Genomic DNA, 19,323 nt, shown 5'->3' with positions numbered 1-19,323 from the left:
TCCAGCTCGTGGGGCCTGGGACCTTGCACTGCTTTTTAAAGCAAGAACAATAAAGGATTAGATCATCTTCTTCCCCCCTCACCCCCCACAATGTGTTTTCACTATAACGGAAATTTTAATTGAAACCCTGGCTTGGGCAACTTCAAAAGTTTGGAAGATATTAAAATTTGGGGTGTTCCTTCGGACCACATTATAGGAATAAAAGGGAGAAAGCAGTAAATCACAACATTCCTGAATCAAGAGCTATAAATTCTGCTGATGTTTGGAAAAGGAACATTCAGATGACTTTGGCGTTTTTCCTTTAAGTTTCTGTCTTCAGTGAGTCATAGAAGGAAAGGTTTGGACAGATAAATGCCAGTGATGGAGTTAATTTGGTGTATTGAATTATCAGCCATTAGGTGAGCCAGCAATCACTGTGCAATTGTGAGGCAAATTAGTTAGATCAAGAGGGCACTTGTAAAATTTATTAATTTTATTTCCCATTTGTGAAGGCTAGAAGTCAGCTAAAGCAGTTCAGGCAGAGAATCGTAACTTCCTAACCTGAAGTAATGGAATAGCTGCATCTCCAGAGTGAAGAATGCAGAGTATCAGTGAAAAATACAGATGGGGTTAGAAAATCCAATGAAGAAAAGCAGTGAGGCTGCAAACACATTACTCGGCATTCTTTCAAGATTTTAACCCCAAATTGTCTTGAGAAAATACAATTGACCTTATGGAATTTCCACCATCGTGTGCTACACTTGATACGATGCAGAAATCAGTTATATCCTAAACCTGCATGAACAGTGATGGGTTTGACAAGAGGATTTGAGTTAAACTTCCCCTTAGTCCCGCTGTAGAAGAGGCTCGGTAGAGAATGCAAGTGAAGTACTCGGCAAAGGCACACTTTAAAAATAGTTACAAAAAAAAAAAAAAAAGGAAAAAAAAGGAAATAAAAAGGAGGCGGGAGGGGATTTAAGGGATTTGTATTGCGCCCAAAGGCATGTCTCCAGAATGTCAAGCCATTTGTCTGCAGCATAGGTAGGTGACCGGTGAGGTACTCATAGGACATACACTGGGTTTTGGGTTGTCTTTTTCTGTATGCTTTACCGTCAGTGCTGAGTTATGCCTATGGGATGGAGAAGAAAAACAAAACAAACCAAAACAATAGAGGGAGTTTGCGATTTGCTGGACGTCGCAGGGAATTGCCTTGGGCAGGAGCCCCGGCCCTGGGTCCCCGTGAAGGAGGTGCCGTGTTTCTGCGGGTGCGGCACCGCGGCTCGTCTGGGGTAGCGGGAGCCAGGGGAAAGCTTCGGCTTCCCGCGCCGGAGGGCTCAGCCCAGCCCGGCCCGGCTCAGCTGAGCCTCCCGAGGAAGAGAAAGAAGGCGGCGGCGACCAGCGAGCGGTAGCGCCGCTGCCGGTCAATGGCGGGGAGGCGGCGCGGCGGAGCCCCCGCCCGCCCCTCGCCGGTGAGCGCGGGAGCGGCGGCGCGGTGCCCCTCCTCCGGGAGGGCGAGGCGAGGCGAGCGGCGCTCGCACCCCCGGGCGGGCAGCCCTGCCGCACCTCCCCGCGGGCGGCCGGGCCGCGGCTGGGGCGGTGCCGCGCCGCACTCTCCACGCCGGCTGGGTGCAGCCGCGTCTCTCCAGAGGATACTTCACAGCTCCCTGCGCCCGCCGCCGGCGGACGAGAGCGGGAGCTGCGGCGGGTGCTCGCCCTCAGGCGGGCCCCGGGGCGGCGGCATGTCGGCGGAGCGCGCCTGGAGGTAACGGTCGGGGCGGGCGGCTGCTCCGCGCGGTGCTCCCGGCGTGGCGAAGTCTCCCAACTCCGCGGGCGGTGCGCCCTTGCCCCCCTTCTTCCGCCCGGGTGTCCCCCGCTCCCCTCAAAGTTGTGTGCGGTCGGCACGGCGGTGCCCTAGTCGCTCCGGAGGCTCCTGCGCCGCCCGCGAACACCGCCCGGCCGGCCCTGCCCGGGAATCGCGGCCGGACGAGGGTGGGCGCAGCGCTGCCGAGGCACCAGCCCTTAGCACACGGGTGGGTCTGGGGCGTCCCGCCGCGCCGAGGGGCGTTTTCGGGTTTGTTTTGTAGCGTTTCTTTGGGTTTTGTTTTCTTTCTTTTCTTTGTTAGCTCACTTAGCATCTGCCCGCCTGGTGTGGTACCCACATCAACCCTTCAGCTGGTTGGCTTTCTTTTTTTTCCCCTCTGTTCTCCTCGTCTCCCTGACTTGTTCTGTGCGACACTGTTGCCCTCTAGTGTTTGCAGACATTGGTTGGTTGCTGAATTGGGGAGCGAAATTAGTCATCATAGTGCAGTAATTATTAATAACTTCAGGTGTTCACAGATATTTGGATTCCCAAAATCCCATGTAGAAATTGGTGCGTGTTACTGCTCATTTCAACTGTCACATGCAACCTTTGGGAAACGGCAGAAAACTTTCCTATTATTTGGTTTACTACTTGATGTGCTAGATAACTGCTTTAGATTTTAGTGTGGTGGGGTTTTTTTTTCTTTTTAATAAAATGGAAAGTGGAAAAAATGGGGTTTCTCTCACTGTCAGCATCACCACTTGTTTCTCTCAGAACAAACGGTGATGAACTCTGCCTTATTAACCATTTACACCTGGCTCATGGTTGGCAGCTGTGGAAGAAAAGAGAGAGGGAAGTAATGATATGAGCATGGGCAAGAGAATGTGACATACATTTATCTTAGAAACCTTGGGCAAATCATTTAGTCTTTAGATAGTGAAGCTTCTGCAAGTGCAGAAGATAGGATTTGTCTCAGAAAAATTGTATGAGATGTAATGTGTTTTAAGGTTTTTTCACAGGAAGTGTTATATGAAGATAAAGTAGTAATTTGAAGACCAAACCCAACTTCTGCACCTGATTAAATTCTTCCAAGCCTTATTTTGAAGTATTTTAAAATACTATATATTTCATTTTTATAAACATCTTTCAATGACAAATTTTGATGCGTGAATTCTTATCCTATAAGGTTCTCTAGTAACACATGAAACAGTACAGTATGGAGCTAAGGATAACATAGGCACAATAGAAACTGAAAACTACTTGTCACAAGGACTTGAAAAAGCATATTTATCTACCATAATTTTTGTTCTGCCTAAGCCGTTTCTCTTTTTTTTAGAGATATGTAAGAGGATGTAAGCTCTTCAATATTCACCCATCACAGGGTTTGTTATGTGATACTGAAGGGTCTCATTGATTTCCCTTGACAGTTCGTGTCTCATATCACCATCTTCTCAAGTTGAAAATGTTTTCTTAATATGCAGTTGTAAGATCTCATTCTCAGCCTGGCTTTGCTTGTCTGAGTTATCGCTGCTTGAATACTTCAGTCAGCAGAATAATGTAAGTAGGGCTACTTGTTATTTGGAGACCAGTTCCATATTTTCATAGTTGATTTGAATATCTGAGCACTACAACCCATTCTAGGGTTGGTTGTTCTCAGATGCACTACACTGCTTCCTACCACATCATTCATGTATCTGAAGATTTCCATGTAAGTAACAACACTAATAACTTCAGAATAATTCCTTTAAGGTCATATTTCATTGTGGCTGGTCAAAGCAGACTTTTATAATCAAAGCAATTAAATGACACTCTAATCAGTGTATATTTAAATACTCATATTAACATGCTGAACTATACATCTGGTTTATTCTTCATTGAAAACTCGTTCTTCATTTAACAAAACAGGGCTCTGTTGCTATTGCTGTGGTGACAGCCGGTTTGGTAAAGAACAGGGTGATGGGGTTTATTTGAAGAGGAGAAAGAGATTTTAAAATATGTCCAGGTATATGTAACCAGACAAATGTAACATGGCTGAAAAATATCGATGAATGATCAATCCAGAACTTGCTCTGTTTTTTGACAGTTGTTGATAAAGGATTTTTGTTACCCTTTAATGATTTTTTAGAAGCGTTTCTATATGACACACCTTTGTTGTTCCTAATCAAGAGTCAAAGTAAAAAGTTGCCCTTGCACAGGTCTGAGATAAAAATAAACCTTTTTTTTTTTTTTTTTTAATTAGGATTTGAAAAATGTGATTTGAGAGCAATTTCTCATTTGGTTGTGTATATCTTAGCTCAGCCTGTTGTTTTAATTTTGATAGTTTCTAACATAACTGAGGTCAAGAAATATGTTTCTTGTATTTTTGAGTTTGTTACTTGTGATACAATTTTAACAGATTTTTTTTTAATTCTATGTGGTTTTATGTATCTTTATGTGGGTACTTGATTTCCTGTTTGAGAATCTGTTCATTACAACATGAAGATGTGGATCTGGAATGGGTATAATTTGGGGCTGCTTTTTTTTCAGTTCCAGAATATATGAATTCCAGTTATGAAATGGAATGGTCAGAACCATGTTTCTTTTCATCTACTAAGAAAATAGCATGTTTCTACTTTGTGGAGAAGCCGGTCACATCAAGCCCATGGAAGGGCTTTGCATACTATGAAAGTCCAAGTGCAACAATATACCAAGGAGGGCACAATGTTTGCAGGGTTGCCATGACACTCACAGAGCAGAGATTGTCGGCAGCAGAACACATTCTGAGCCCAGGAGCTGGGTTCCAGGCTGATTGCAAAGACTTCTGGGACAGCTGATTTGATATTTATCATGTACATTTTTCTGCCAGAAAATAAAAAAAATCAAGACCTATGATTTCGTGTTCTTTATTTTCACTCGCTGCATCTTATTAACAGGCTAAGGCCCCAGCCAGTGTTGTTTAATTTAAGTATTTCTATTGGGGTTATTGTCCTGAAATGATTTATAGAAGCCAAGAATTTGGTAATTTATGCTTATCAATGAAACAACAAACTAAAGAAAGGTGGAAATGGTAGGAACTCAGCGGACACCTTTTTGTGCAGTTCAGTTCTTGTGAGTTCATGGTGGTATTTATTCTCTTGCCAGTGCTACATTGTCATTGAATTTAATAATAATAATAATAATAATAATGCCACAAACCACACACCAAAAAAACCCCGCAACACATAACCAAACAGTCTCTATTCTAATGCATGTTTCACTCCATCTGTCTGAAAGTACCTGTAACTGTGAGTACGCAGCAGTGCTGCTTAGAATTGTAAACCTTTCAATTAGTAAGATATTTGTTTCCTGTACACTCAAGGTTTTCATGAGAACTAGTCCTGCACTGCAGAAATCGCTTTCTACAGTAGATAAGAATGATACTGAGCCTTGTTGTATTCAGAATAGAATGCAAAACTTATTTCCATAACTCAGATTTCTCTTAGCAAGATCTTCTCCTGCATAATGAATCCATAAGTTAAGACAACATTCTAAATATTCAAAAATGGTAAAAGAATTTTTTTATTACTGATTTTCATATTAAGAAGACATTTTGTTACCACATGATTGGAACAACAGAGCTGAAAGGTACTGGCTTGAATTTTCAGATGGTGGTATGAAAATGTTGAATTCTATAAGACATGAAATGCAGATTCTTCTAAAATCGTAAGGTTCTAGATAAATAACAATGATGCAGCTTTTATTGCTTTAGATCTAAAAAACTCTGTACAAGTTATTTTATAGGTAAAACTTATTTCAGTGTCATCTTTGTGAAACATGGGATTCGTATAAAGTCTGACACTCATTTTCAAGTGCTCTGAGATACAGGTGGGACCATAGCCTCATTTCATTGAACTCAACATACTCCATTGAAATTAATGAGCTAAGACTGCTTATGTTAGCTACAGTCTTTTTCAAGTTGTTGTGGGTTTTTTTCACTGAAACAGTGCTGACAAGCTTGAACTCTTGTGAAGAGAGTTTTAGACTCTTTGATTTTAATTTTTTTTTCTTTAAGGCTTTTTCTTCTACTTTGATTTTTTTTTTTATTGTAGTTCAGGCTACCATGAATTCTTTGTTCTTTTGTAAAATACTGTATTCTTTTGTCATGAAAGTAAAATTCCATAAGCATTGTCCTGTTCTGCAATGCTGCTTCTAAAGGCTTACCCAGTGTCAATGTTCTGAATTACACCCTTTGGTTTTACTATTGGAAGTGATAGCAGTCAAGGACCATTTTCCCTGAAGTCACATGTAAAGTCGAGACAAAGTTCTCTGTAGTGGTCTTGACAGATCCCACAGTGTGTTGTGGGTGATGCTCCCCAAAGATCTCTGTACCGAGTTTGGTGCATGATGAGTTATTTTAATATGGTACTGTAAGATATCAGTACAATACTTAGCAAGTACTATTGCCCAGAGTAAAATGTTGCGGTTCCCCTAGGAAAACAACTGTACCTTGTCAAAGCTTTTGAAACTGTTTTGATATGATTAAATGCATGTTCTCTTTGTGTGTTGTTTTTTTTTTTCTCTTTCTGTGTTCTTTTGAACTCTCACCATGCAAAACAGACCTTAAATAGGCAAAAATTACGTAAGCATCGAGCTGATTGAAGAGAACGTGCATGTAAAACTTGCGCCTTGTCCTGTTCCATTCCCCTTTCGTCCTGTTTTCAGTGGTGAGGATGCCAAGTCTGGCCATGTCCTCCTGGGTCTCAGAGAATTCCTCGTTCCTCAGAGTCAAACCTTGGAACTGTCTTGGTATTTGAACCCATTTCTCCTTACAGCTGCACTGTACAGCCCAAGGAGCTACCGACAATAAGAAGCTGAAGATAAAATGACAGAGGTTTTCTTGAAGCAAATACTGGTTTCTGGGCCAGCTTCAGATTTTCTGCTCTGTGGAATGGCATTATGATCTGTGCTCTTGCTACAAATATTTCAGGTGCTCCTGCTGCTTACTCTAATAGCCCTTGAGTTGCAGCCCACATGTGATATCTCATTCAAACAACTCTGTATAATCGGCCCTTTCTTTCCATGAGCTTAGGTCACTGTAATTTTTTCCTGCTGCAGGCAGGGTTATCAGGTTCAGGTGTCTGTCTGGTCAGACATATAGGCTGGTAGAGAAAGAAACTTCTAAATTGTGCTGGTGAGAACTTCCTCTCAATAAGGCTTGGGTGGCTTCTGTCATAAGAATAGGGGTATTTTAGGGCTGTATTATAGGAGCTTAGGGCTAAAAGAAGTAGACAGACATTGTGCTGTTGGTTGTATGGTGCTTGGCTCTGTGTCACTCAAAGAAATGATTGACGGTACTTTTGTCAGTTCTGCTTTGTAGGCTCGCTTCTCTTTAATGCATAAACCAGGCCATAGCTCCATGTGAAGTTAAGTAACCAAATATGTGGTTATTGAAGATAAGCAGGCATATGTATAGCTTTTCTACAGAATGCAATAAATATTAATTTTAGCCACTGAAATGATTAGTTTCTTGGCATTCAGGTAGCTGAACTGGAGATGCAAATTGAAGAGAATCCTTTGTGTGTATAATGAAAAATCATCTGTCCAGAAACATCTCTCTTAAATTTGGTTTTAGTCATTCAAGGTGTAGCTCCATCTTTGTCACCTGACTTCTTACAATATTACATATCTATTTTCTGCTATCTAAACTGATATTCTTGAAGATAGTGTGATAAGGCTTGATCATCTCAGTACTTAAGAACGTTCTTTGAGTTCTTCTAAAGGTACCGTCATGTTGTTTGGTCTGTATTCTTTACCTTTTCAGATATGTGCCTCTAGAAATAGAGGAACTCGGATTGTGTTATAAAATTAACATATGATATAACATATGTTATAAAAATGACATTATCAGTCTAACACTGGTCAATGAACCTATATACTTGAGTGAAAGGCAAGTCTCCTGTCTAAAAGTTATGTACAAGTCTTTGAGCAGCTGCAGGTAAGGTTCAAGGCTGGATGTAAGTCCACCCAGAACAGAAAGGGTTAATATTTGAGTAGAAGGTGAAGAGAATAGAATATACCCGAAATCGGGCTTGCCTGATGAGGTGTGGCTTTAAAGGGAATCTTAATTACAAATTAGGCCGCTTACATACACTTGTCCTTGGTTCTTAATTTTGCTGTTTTTTTTTTTAAATGGGATGCCATGTAGCTTATCTCTTTATTCTTATCTCATTTTTCCACTAATTTATTTTTACTTTGTGCTTATCATGTACCTGGTATTGGGAGTATTAGTCTCTGGGATTTAATTAAAAGTCATGGAAGTTACATAAGTACATCGTATTTTTTTCACTTTTTTGAAAACCTGGATTGAAAGCCCATCTTCCTTACAATGTAGGATAAGGAGCTCTTGTCAAGTGGTTAAGTGGCCCAAGTACATTACATGTTGTTTGGTTTTGTTTCTTCTTATTTATTTTTATAACTTCTCTTCCTCCCCCCCCCCCTTTTAAATATGTAACTAATCTTTTATGTTCTTTGGTTTCTTTTGGATCAGAAGCCTACTGTATTTCATCTACTATCATCTGCTCCTCAATTCAGCCGTTCTAGGAATAAAAATTTATAACAAAAAGCACTAAACCTTATAAAGTACAAAACATGGGCTAGAACTTGAGTAGATATAATTTGTTACCATGATCTCTCAAGAAAATACAATTGTCTCTGTCGTTCTATACAGAAAAGTTGATATTTGCTATTGGTTCTACTTCTGAAGCTCCTTGGATTCACTTTTTAATCCCTACTTTATTTTTTTTAGAAGCTGAGCATGGAAGGATTAAGCACTCAGTCAGGAAATGACCGTGTTAGTGTTACACACATGGCTTATCTTGGTCCCATTTACAAATGGGAATAGATTTGTACTACATCGTGGAGTTACAATAGCATGTTCTAGATTTTAATACCCTTAGTATTTTCAAAAATCTGCTGTTAACCTTCCTTTATAACTTCAAACAATTATTTTATACTTGTCGTGTCATTCAGTTGTTTTACCAGAAACTTCTGACAGTAATTGTAATGTTAGCTTGAAAAATGACTGCTGTCCTTTAGGTATGAGTTAAAGCATAAAGTATATCCTTAGGTGATCTGCCTCTTAGTTTAGCTTTTGATTTATTACTCTCTTCTCTCAAATTTAAGAGCTGAATTCTTTTATTTTTTTTTAAGAAAAAGAAGTACAAAGTAGAAGTACGAAATGTTTCCAACGATTTGCAAAACAGTACAAGGTCCAGTAAAATGCTATATATTTGCTTCCAATGTTGCAAGGAAAAGTGTATGTGCTTTTTTTTTTGTTACAGAGCATACCAGTATGTATGTGTGCAACACAGTTAAATGTGCAAGTTGTGTTACGGACTTTTTTTTCTTCCTTCTTTCTTTAAGACAGAATGCATTTAATCATGTAGACTAGTGTCCCCCCAGCTGCTTGACAGTGAAAGGAGGAACGTCATGAGATTTCTTCTGTGTTTAGGTTGTCAGCAACAGTGTATTTGGAATCTTTTATCTTTGGGTAAAAAAAAAATATGAGAAAAACAGTAAGTTCTTTGCTTCTGTGCCTCCTATGTGTACTCACTTTTACTGGATCCTCTGGGGTAAGAAGCCTGTGAGGGTTAGAGACATTCAAATGCACATGTCAACAAGTGGAATTTGTGGCAGAGCCAGCTAAGCAAACCCTGCGAGCCTTCATCCCTCAGGCTTCTAGCTCTTGAAACCTTAGACTTGGTTTCTGTTACAATCAAAGTAGAGTTTCTTCCAACTGCATCTTCTGAACTTGTGCAAATGTATTGAGCTTCAGGGAAGTTTTAGCATTGTGCTGTTATGAAATGCAGAGGGACAACTGTGTGTTTTATAAAATCATGAAGAATAAAGGGGAGTAGGAACAAATCATGCTACTAATGCAGAAGTTCAAAAAGGAACTATCGAAGTTTTGAACTGTTTGTTTCCAAACCTCTGTCTGACAGAGATTTCTTTGCTTGCTATTAGTTTAAGTGTGATGATATTTCACAGTTGTGATGCCTCAATTAAGTCTCTGATTTTCTTTTCTTCTAGATTAACCCTTCTGTAAAGCTTTGTGGAAGATAGATGTTTGTGCTGCAATGGTGACATAAATCTTTCAGAGGACTGGAACAAGTTGTTGAGAATCTGTGTTTGTATCTGTTGAGAACAATCTAAGGCAAGTAAACAACATGAGTTTTATCATGAAACTTCACAGACATTTTCAAAGAACAGTTATTTTGCTGGCCACTTTTTGTATGGTGAGCATAGTTATTTCTGCGTACTACTTGTATAATGGCTACAAACAGGAAAATGAACTTTCTGAAATCTCTTCAGAAGTGGAATGTGGTGATCTTCAACTGTTGCCATACAAGCTGATGGAGATGAAGACCATGAAGCCCATTGATCCCCTGAGGACAGATCTTGTAGTGCTGGTGTTTGTGGAAAGTCAGTACTCAACATTAGGCCAAGATATAATAACCATTTTAGAATCTAGCAGATTTCAGTTTCACATTGAAATTGCGCCTGGGAAAGGTGACCTCCCAGTACTTATAGACAAAAATAGAGGCAAATATGCTCTCATAGTGTATGAAAATATTGTAAAGTATGTGAACATGGACTCTTGGAACAGAGGCCTTCTAGATAAGTACTGTATAGAATATGGCGTAGGCGTTATTGGATTTCACAAAGGCAATGAGAACAGCTTACAGAGCTTTCAGTTGAAGGGCTTTCCTTTCCATGTCCACAGCAATCTGGGTATTAAGGACTGTTGCATTAACCCTCATTCCCCACTGCTCCATGTGACTAAATCTTCTAAGCTTGAGAAAGGTCCCTTGCTTGGAAATGACTGGGCAGTTTTCCAGATTAATCATACAGCTTATCAACCAGTGATATTTGCAAAAGTAAAGACACCAGAAAACCTTTCACCACCTGCTGCTAAAAGTGCTCTCCATGCCACAGTAATTCATGACCTGGGGCTCCATGATGGGATTCAACGAGTCCTCTTCGGCAATAACTTGAATTTTTGGCTGCACAAGCTGATTTTCATAGATGCCATCTCTTTCCTGTCTGGAAAGAAGCTCAGACTGTCCTTGGATAGGTACATTCTGGTTGACATAGATGACATCTTCGTTGGGAAGGAGGGAACAAGAATGAACACCAACGATGTACAGGTAAAGTATGTGCACAAACTAATGGTCATTACAGCAAAGCACCAGGTTTGTGTTTTTTTTTTTTTTCTTATTTTTAAAGTGAATGGTTAATAATAGTTGGAACTCATGGAGGATGCAGATCAGTAAGTGGCAACCCAAACTGTTTGGACCCTGAGAAAGAAGCCAGTCTATCTTTGAGCAGTCACTGATTCCAGATGTAGCAGTTCCTTCCACCCCCAGGCTGCAGGAGAATCCCTGCAGCGTGGCTTTTACCTGTACTAGAGAAGAATGTAAGATAAGACAACTCACTGGTTACTGTCACTTGTTTTCTCTTAAGTGACACACAAGTTACAGCTGAACTTAGTTCCATAAACGGGTTGATGGGCATCCATGAATTACGTTCCCCTTACTACATTTGGAAAATAGTCATCCAAAAGGAAATTAGACAACTAGTTGCTAAGTAACTGGTAAAGAAAAGGAGGTAAGAGTGGTAGTATCTTCACACACACCACAGCCCACTCAAAATAATTGCAGAGTGTTTAGTCTGTAGTCCAATAATCCCTTCTGTCTTGGCACACACTTTGGTGGCATTTGAAAACAACACAGGACTTCAAGGCTGAACCTAAAATCTATCCATACGTAATGTGGTTGTTGCTGGTCTTAAAAGCAGGAGGTAAATGTGGTGGGCAAAAGTAAACGTCAATGTAAATTTTGAAGAACAGACTGGATTATTAGCTGTCTGAAATAGGTTCCAGGTGTCAGGAATGGGTTGTAGCATTTCACCTTTCTTATCTCTGTTCTATGGCTCTTGTTTACAAACAAGGTTTGCATTAATATTGGTCTTAAAAGCTTGTTCTATTGCTAATTAACTTGACAATTTCCATTTTAAGTTGTACATTCCTGAAGGTTCTTTTTCACTCTCTATTGTGCTGTTCCAGTGAGGTGGTAGCTGTGGGTCTGTAGAAGTAACACCTTAATGTTATTTCTGTATACCTTGCTTTCTTTTTGTGAGGAGTGTTGTTACAAAGCAGATAGTTAAGAGATCACCTTGCAAAACTGGTACACGGTCTAGAAGTTAAAAGTCTTTGAGATGCTGATTGTTCCCTTGTTTGTATTAAAAATAAGGGAAAATGTTAGTTAGAACTTTCATAATGGAAAAAGGAACCAGGAAAAGAAAAGGCAACAATAGCAGTGCATGCAGTTGGTGATCATTTTTGTTTCACTTTTAACTAGATATTTGCTTTTACAGTGCTGCACTAACCTTCTGTGCATTGCTTCATTAGACAAAAATTTTGGACTTGTAGTTAGACTTTAAAATTACAGCATATGCTATTTTCCAAAATGTTCTCTGCACATGCAATTATAAATAGGATAAACCTCCTAGATAAGCAGGTCTATTCTTTATTCAAACAAATTGCATGGGAGAGTGCTAGAATAAAGACAAAACTCAATAAATGGAGTTTCTGTGTAGAACATGATGGCAGAGTTTGAGTTATGTGGATGAGCATGCTTTGAAAATCTCCTAAGTGCAAAATCAAATTGCAGGAAAGAAATAAGGTCTGACCTACATCACTGCCAAAACTCCTGTTGTTCTGCAGGAGCAGCAGTTTCTGCTAACAAAATAAAGCCTGTATAAATCTCTTACTATGTTGTGCAGTTGTGGTTTTGTGTTGTTTCTCTTTGAGTGACATCTTTGGATTGTCATTTTAGGATAAGTTAGAATGAATAGTTGCCAGAATTACTACCAGAAACAGGAGGCTATTTGAGACAAATTTGATTAAAGCAGATACAAAAGGATATACTGTATTATTTTGGGAGAATGATTTGCAGTATATCAGAATGTTGTCTTCCAAAATAAAATTGTCAAATTAAGTAGAAGTAATATCAAAGTGGAAATAACTTTTAAGTCGTAGGATAATTTAATGTATACAGAACTGTGTTCTGAAACCATGGAACTGAAGAAGAGTTCACTTCTGATTATTCATCTACTTAAAGTTAAAATGTTCTATTAAACATGTTGTTCGGGCTGTCAGGTGCAATACATTTTCATTCTTATTAATATCAAAGGAGTTATCCTCTGCGGCACAATGACATATGGAAGGACTGAACTAAAATCAATTTGTGGTAGTTGAAAATCCGTTACTGTAAAGTATATTTGTGTATAAATGACATCCTGTTAAACAGGAGTGTTTTACTGAGTTCTGCTGCATTGAGTGTAACAGTGGATTGTGTGCTGCAAGTGTGAAAATAGCTTGCTAGATGGAGACTTTTTATTCTTTCAGTACTCAAGATTAAGTCAATTCTACTGAGCTTATATTTTAAATGCTAGCAATATAGAATTTGGTATAATGCTTTTTGTGTTTTCATTTTGTTTGACCTCTTTTGTATTTGATATTTGCTGGACATATATCTGGTAAGACTGTGAGCTTGCTTAGAGCAAGGTGGATGTTTCTCCATATGTTCTGTTAATGCAAAGTAACCCAAACCACTTCAGAAAGCTCCCAGCCTCCAGAGAACCTCACGAATTCGTTCTGCCTGCTTCTCTGGATTGGATGGGGCTTAGAAACTGGAGGGTAAATGTGGAACTGATAGCAAAAATAATCACTCATTAATGATTCACTACCTATCTCAAGAAGACCGTGTCTGCCTTAGGTCTTCTGAGCCAAAGGCTTCTCTGTGTTGAGCACATAGAGAACCTAGCTTCACTTTAGAAGGACTGCTTTGTTAAACCCATAAAGTTCAGGCACAAGTTAGGTGAGCAAGATGGAAGTTATACCTGTACTGTTCTTTCTTTGTTAGAGTTTAAATAGAGGGCTGTCGTAACAAAAGCTATCCTGCAGGCTTGAAGCAGTACAGGGTAGTTGTTCCATTGCAGTTCACAGGATGACAGAATGGTTGAAGTTGGAAGGGACCTCTGGAGGCCATGGCCAGGTGCCTTTTGAATAGCTCCAATCAAGAGAGATTCTGATTGCGTGTAAGATCAGGTTTTCAATGGAATTTCTTCTTCAGATACCTAAATGAGATTTGATAAGTGGCCAGAATAGTTAATATTTGGATGACTGGCTAAACTACCCTCTTCTTTAAAGTTTATGAATTGCAGTTGAGCACTTACGATAATTGCTACCATAAAGTTAAGTGGTGATTTTTTTTAATCAGTATTATATATTGACCTCAGAAGAGGTCAAGTCAAAAGCAACCTCTCTAAAATGAGTGTCTTTTACACCTCTGAAAATGAAGAAAAGTGATGGTTCTTCAGCTTGAGTGTCTATAGTGTCAGGGACACAAGTGTAAAGAGCCCTTCTGAAAAGTCTTTTGACATAGTGTATCAACATGAATCCTGTAAAACTAATAAATGGACTGTTCTATGAAACAACAGATGAAGCTTATCCTAGCTCCACCACAACTTGAAACTGGATGTCAGATTTTTAGACTGCTGGATTGTTACAGTATAATGTATATATGCCTGTCACTGTATAAAATCTGGACTGATAGAACGTAGTTCTTCAATGTAGCATACTGAGTAACTGTCACTGTGCATCAACAATAACCATTCATCTTCATATTTTACTTACTTTATCTTCTTCTGGTATAACGGAAGTAATGGAAGAGAACGTTTTCATAGTCTAATTGCCTCTCACTTTGAAAATCAGCTTGGTAATGTCACCTCAACATTTCATTTTTCAGTAACTTTTTTCTCTCCTAATGTCTGCCAGGTGGGAGAGACCCTTATGCAGTGGCAACATCATATTTTATTTTCCTTGTGTCTTTTAGAAGACTGAGCGTGTACCATGCAAATAATTCATTTCAGTGGACATACAGAGAAAATCTATCTAGATATCCACAGAATAAGTTTATCTTAATAGATCATGATTGTCCCAGCTGACAGTCTATTAATTTAGTATCTTTTTTTGTTACAGGTACTCTTTGGGAAATTTTTATGACTATAAAGCGTCGAGATTTTTCCGAGGGAAAAGCAACTGATAATAGGGCAAAATGTAACACATTTTTTTCTATTGACAGTTTGTACAGTGCTGGTGGTCTTAGGCAGTATGTGGGCTTATGTTTTACTTCCTTTCTCCAACATGTGCACTTTATTTCCTTGAGAGTTGATCACATTTTCCAAATGAAAAACTTGAATATTGTATTTTTTTTTCCAAATAAGTAGCTATGTGATCTCCTCTTCATTGTCTTGTCCTTTGTGTGCTTTTCCAAAGAGGCATTTTGAATTGAAGTCAGGATGGGGATTTCTTCACTTTCTTCATGTAAGCCTAATATTTTTCTACACCTGTAATTATTATTTTGTCATCGCCAAGGAAAAAGATTTATATTAACCATATCCAGTATTTAGAGGGGGGTGGTATATCTTTTTTCTCATCCTGTTTTGTGAGTGCTTAGGCAGTGTTTTTGTTAGTATATGTGCACTGACATGGGAAATACAAGCTTGAATCTGCAGTCATTCGACATCAGAGTTGTCAAAGAACTGGCCAACAGGAGCTATCCTCTTAGTGATTCCTTTGTGTATCACATGTGCCAAACAGCATTCTGAAAATGCAGGGGATTTAGCCAGAAATTCATAGCATTTTAGTCTCTGTCACTTGCACGTTCTGTCATCTTGCCCAGATTTTGAAGTTCATAATGTCGACAGAGCTAGTCCTCTTGACTTTCTGTAGTAGACAACGTAGAAAAAATAGCTCATCTTTAGGCAGGTGCTTGTTAAGTGAATTACACCTTAAAAGTATGTTTGTTTCTGTTTATAAAATGCTTCTAGAGTGACTAAGATCAAATACAAACATTGGCTTTTGGTCAGATCAATCTTCTTCCATATTCCAAAGCCAGTGCTGTCACTTTTTTGTTATTTACTTAGTGCATTGATGGTCTAATATTTTGTTTAATATAATATAATTTTGTTTAATAACAGATTTATCCTCTAAGAGCTAATTGTTTATTCCCTATGTTACCAATTCATCCACATTAGTCAGCACAGCTTAAATTACTACAGATGTTTAAAACCTATTAAGTGTCTTTTCACCCTGTGTAACGTACATGGAAAGAAATCAGGAATTCCCATGGTAAAGCATATCACTTGGATATAATTTTTTAAAATACAGTGATGTACCTTTTCAGTTACTCTTGCATAGGAATAACCTAAATATATCTAAGCTTCTCTTCTGAGACAAATGTTTCATATTGAGGCAGAATGGCTAAAGGGTGTCAGAAAGCCTGAACTATCAATACACAGGAATGGTCTGTGTCACTGCAGACACTGTAATTCTGTGAGTTAATTGTTTCTTTATCTATAAGATCATGCAGAAGGTTATCACTGAAGAAATGATAGATGTGTCTCAAACATGTCAGTTGCAGAACCACCAGAGACGCACATGTCTACTTGGTTGCACTGAGTTGTAAATCTTTTTCTTTTCAGTCATCTGTTTAAATGACATCTTGAATTAACTTTTAAGAACTGTTGTTGATTTTACATTCCAAATCCATTAGCCAGATTAGCTTTATGCCCTTGTTCTATGCAGTTACTGTGTGTGTACATATATTCTTTCTTAATTTGACCTGAAGTTCTTGTGGTATTTTATATTGACTTTGCTGGAATAATAGGTTAAAAATACCTTCTGTCCTTAAAAGGAGGCAAACAAATGGAATATTATCAACTGTGGTGCTTCTGTAGCTGTCTGATGCCCTAGGAAGACTGATTTGACTTCTTGAGTGAATTGTGTGAGATAAAGTAGTGTGGAATATTATACACTGTGGGGCAGAAGAGAATTAGACCTCAGAACTAAAATATAACTTTAAAACAAGATATAAAAATTGTTTTATATCTTTTGCAGGCTGCTACCAGAGTGTAGAATGCTTTACCAGTCAGTCATCTTAACATTAAACTTCTAAAAGCAATTACTTTATGTACCAACTTCTGTGAATTCTAGTATAGTAAGACTGATATAACCGCTGCTCAATACAGCCCAGCTTTCATTTTTAGAAGTATAGTAATGTTTGAAACAGAAAGCTGGATCGAAGTCTTCAACTACAGGGCGGGCAGCTGCAGAGGGGTGATGGGGTGCAGGAAACCTGGCTCTGCCCTGAGAGCAACACTTCTGGGACTGCATAGAGCTCGATACAGCCAAACCCTGTGGAATAAGCTTGACATCAAGATTAATTATACAGCTTATCCACAGCACTCATAAACATTGTATGGTAACTGTGTGTCTAATAATAGCTGGGTTCCATGTTGTATCTCTGTGGGCTGCCAGGCAAAGGGAGAGGAAGCTGCCTTGTTCATGTGTTCAGATGCCCCCTTCTGTGCTTTTTGTTGCTATGCATATAGGTATTACAAGTGGGAAGGATCAAAGTTGAGGAATGTTTGTCCAAACACCCCTGCCTGGCTCCCTGAGGCTGTGGGGCGAGCACGGCCCTCTGCAGGGAAACTGTGGAGAGAACGTACATGAAATAGCAGTGCTGGGCTGCTCCTCTGTCCCTACAGGGGAAGCCATACTTATGCCAAACTGGTAACTGCGTTTACCCGTTCTTATTAGTTGGCTCAACTATCCACTTTGTTCATCTATACAATACTTCCCAGGCATAGCAGCTGTACAAGGGATGCTGTGGATTGAAGCCGTCTTGTTCTACATTGAAAATATGAAAGAAACGGTGATTGACCAGTGGATGTTCTTTCTAGGGCAGTTGGTTCCTGTTAGCAGTTTAAAGCGTGAGGAGGCTCATCATTTCTGTGCCATGTCTGTTATGTTAATCCAAATTTCCCTCTTCGTTCCTGTTAGTTCAGTGTTTTTTTGTAGTTCTGTGTTTACTGGAGTATGTGGCTTGTTGTTTGTTTTTTTGTTTTGTTGGCATTTTTCCAGACTTTTTTCCTGAAAAATTAAGTTTTGGAAAAATAAAGCAGTTAATGTGGTAGTCCTTAGCTCCATTTTACCTAGGAGAGTCACCGAGTCCTAAATGTAGAATTTCACAACTCAATACGGATGTGCTGCAGCCTTTGAGGCCTTTAGCAAAACAGTTTTATTGTTAAGGAAGATAATCTTCTACGTATCTGTTTTCCTACCTGTTTATGCACCTGAGCCTAAAAGATGCCAAGTATTTTCTATTCTAAAGGAATCCTGTGGAAGTTCTGCACCTTGACAAGTGAGCACAGTCTGCACTTCAGAAGTGTCTCCATGGGACACTCTACATTTTCATGCAAACCTAAATGCTGAAGCAGTGTGGTTTTTTTCAGGGATAACACCATCTCCTTCTGTTATGAATTCAGTGGCAGGGAACTAAGAGAAGTGAAATCCACCACAGTTGCAGCTTTTTTATTGTGAAAGAGAAGGTAGAAACTGCTCGGCATGAGTGAATCCCATGACATCTTTGAGAGCGATGAGAATGATTTGCTTCAAGCTTTTCTACTCTAGCACCAGATTTGACTACTGGCTACACAGTCCTTGGTCCTTGCTTGGTCTTTGTGATAGAATCAGAGTAAGGAAATCATGACTTCAATTAATCCACTGTTGATTTCTCAAATAAGCAAATGTACATTATGAATGTTGTTGTCTACATCTTTTCAGAAAATCACAGGGGTTTTTTTGTTTTTTTGTTTGGGTTTTTTATTTGTTTGTTTGCTTTCCTTTTTTAATTTCCCATATTTCTCTGTAGCAATGCATACTTTGCTATCCCTAGGCTGAAGGAACTCTTTTACCAATAGTGTCTGCTTGTTGTGTTTTGATTCCTGTTCTTAATGGATTGTGTGATGTAAGAGCTATTTTATTTCAAACTTAAGCAATTAAGCTCACCTGAAATCAAGTAGGTTACACTGGTTTTGCTTTTTCTCTTGACTTAGTTTATTATGCAAATATGTCTTTAGGTTTGAGCATAAGGCTTCCCTTCCAAAGAAAGCCACGCAAATGCTTATGTCTGCCTAGTGTGCCAAGCTTCAGTGATCATTTTTGGTTTGCAGCCATGTAGTTAGCAAGTTCTGTTTTTCTCTCTCTTCTCAAAAGCTTATACTGTAGAATATACATGAATATTTTCATGGATAAGATGAAAATGCGTGTGATTCTGCACACTTTACTTTGAGTATTGTCAACATAATCTAAGCTCGGTTCTGTTTGGGTTGGTCCATCTGGCCATGAAAGCAACCTGCCATTCCAGAATTTATGAAATTAAATGTGTGTCAAGACATATCGAAACCTTAGTGTGCACTGTAAGGTGTTCAAATCTACTGGATAATCTGTCTCCATTGAAGAAGCTTTTTAAAAGTTTCGAGATTATGATAGTATTTTAAAAGCTGTCACTTGTTTTTCGCTCAGTAACAATGTTCAGAGAGCAGTGGATAAAAAGGAAGTCAAGAGGAGGCACTTGCTGGGCGTTGATGTTACCAAGTTAATGCACTTGACCTGGGAC

General features: G+C 39.1%; 1 protein-coding gene across 2 annotated transcripts in view; it reads left to right on the top strand.

The window, feature by feature from the left end:
* The first annotated feature begins 1,526 nt into the window (after positions 1 to 1,526).
* LOC136101100 (bifunctional heparan sulfate N-deacetylase/N-sulfotransferase 3) overlaps positions 1,527 to 19,323 on the top strand; it is a 76,975-nt gene continuing 59,178 nt past the window's right edge. For both annotated transcript variants that reach the window (XR_011738908.1, XM_071808108.1), the window contains exons 1-2: positions 1,527 to 1,741; positions 9,827 to 10,944. Coding sequence is in view for 1 of the 2 variants with exons in the window: in XM_071808108.1 (XP_071664209.1) it covers positions 9,964 to 10,944 (981 nt within the window). In the remaining variant the exon portion in view is untranslated. The remainder of the gene's footprint in view (positions 1,742 to 9,826; positions 10,945 to 19,323) is intronic.

This window comes from Patagioenas fasciata, chromosome 4 (genome assembly GCF_037038585.1).
Source record: "Patagioenas fasciata isolate bPatFas1 chromosome 4, bPatFas1.hap1, whole genome shotgun sequence".
Lineage (NCBI taxonomy): Eukaryota > Metazoa > Chordata > Aves > Columbiformes > Columbidae > Patagioenas > Patagioenas fasciata.
The sequence above is the reverse complement of the archived record's forward strand: the minus strand, read 5'-3'. Positions and strand labels throughout refer to the sequence as shown.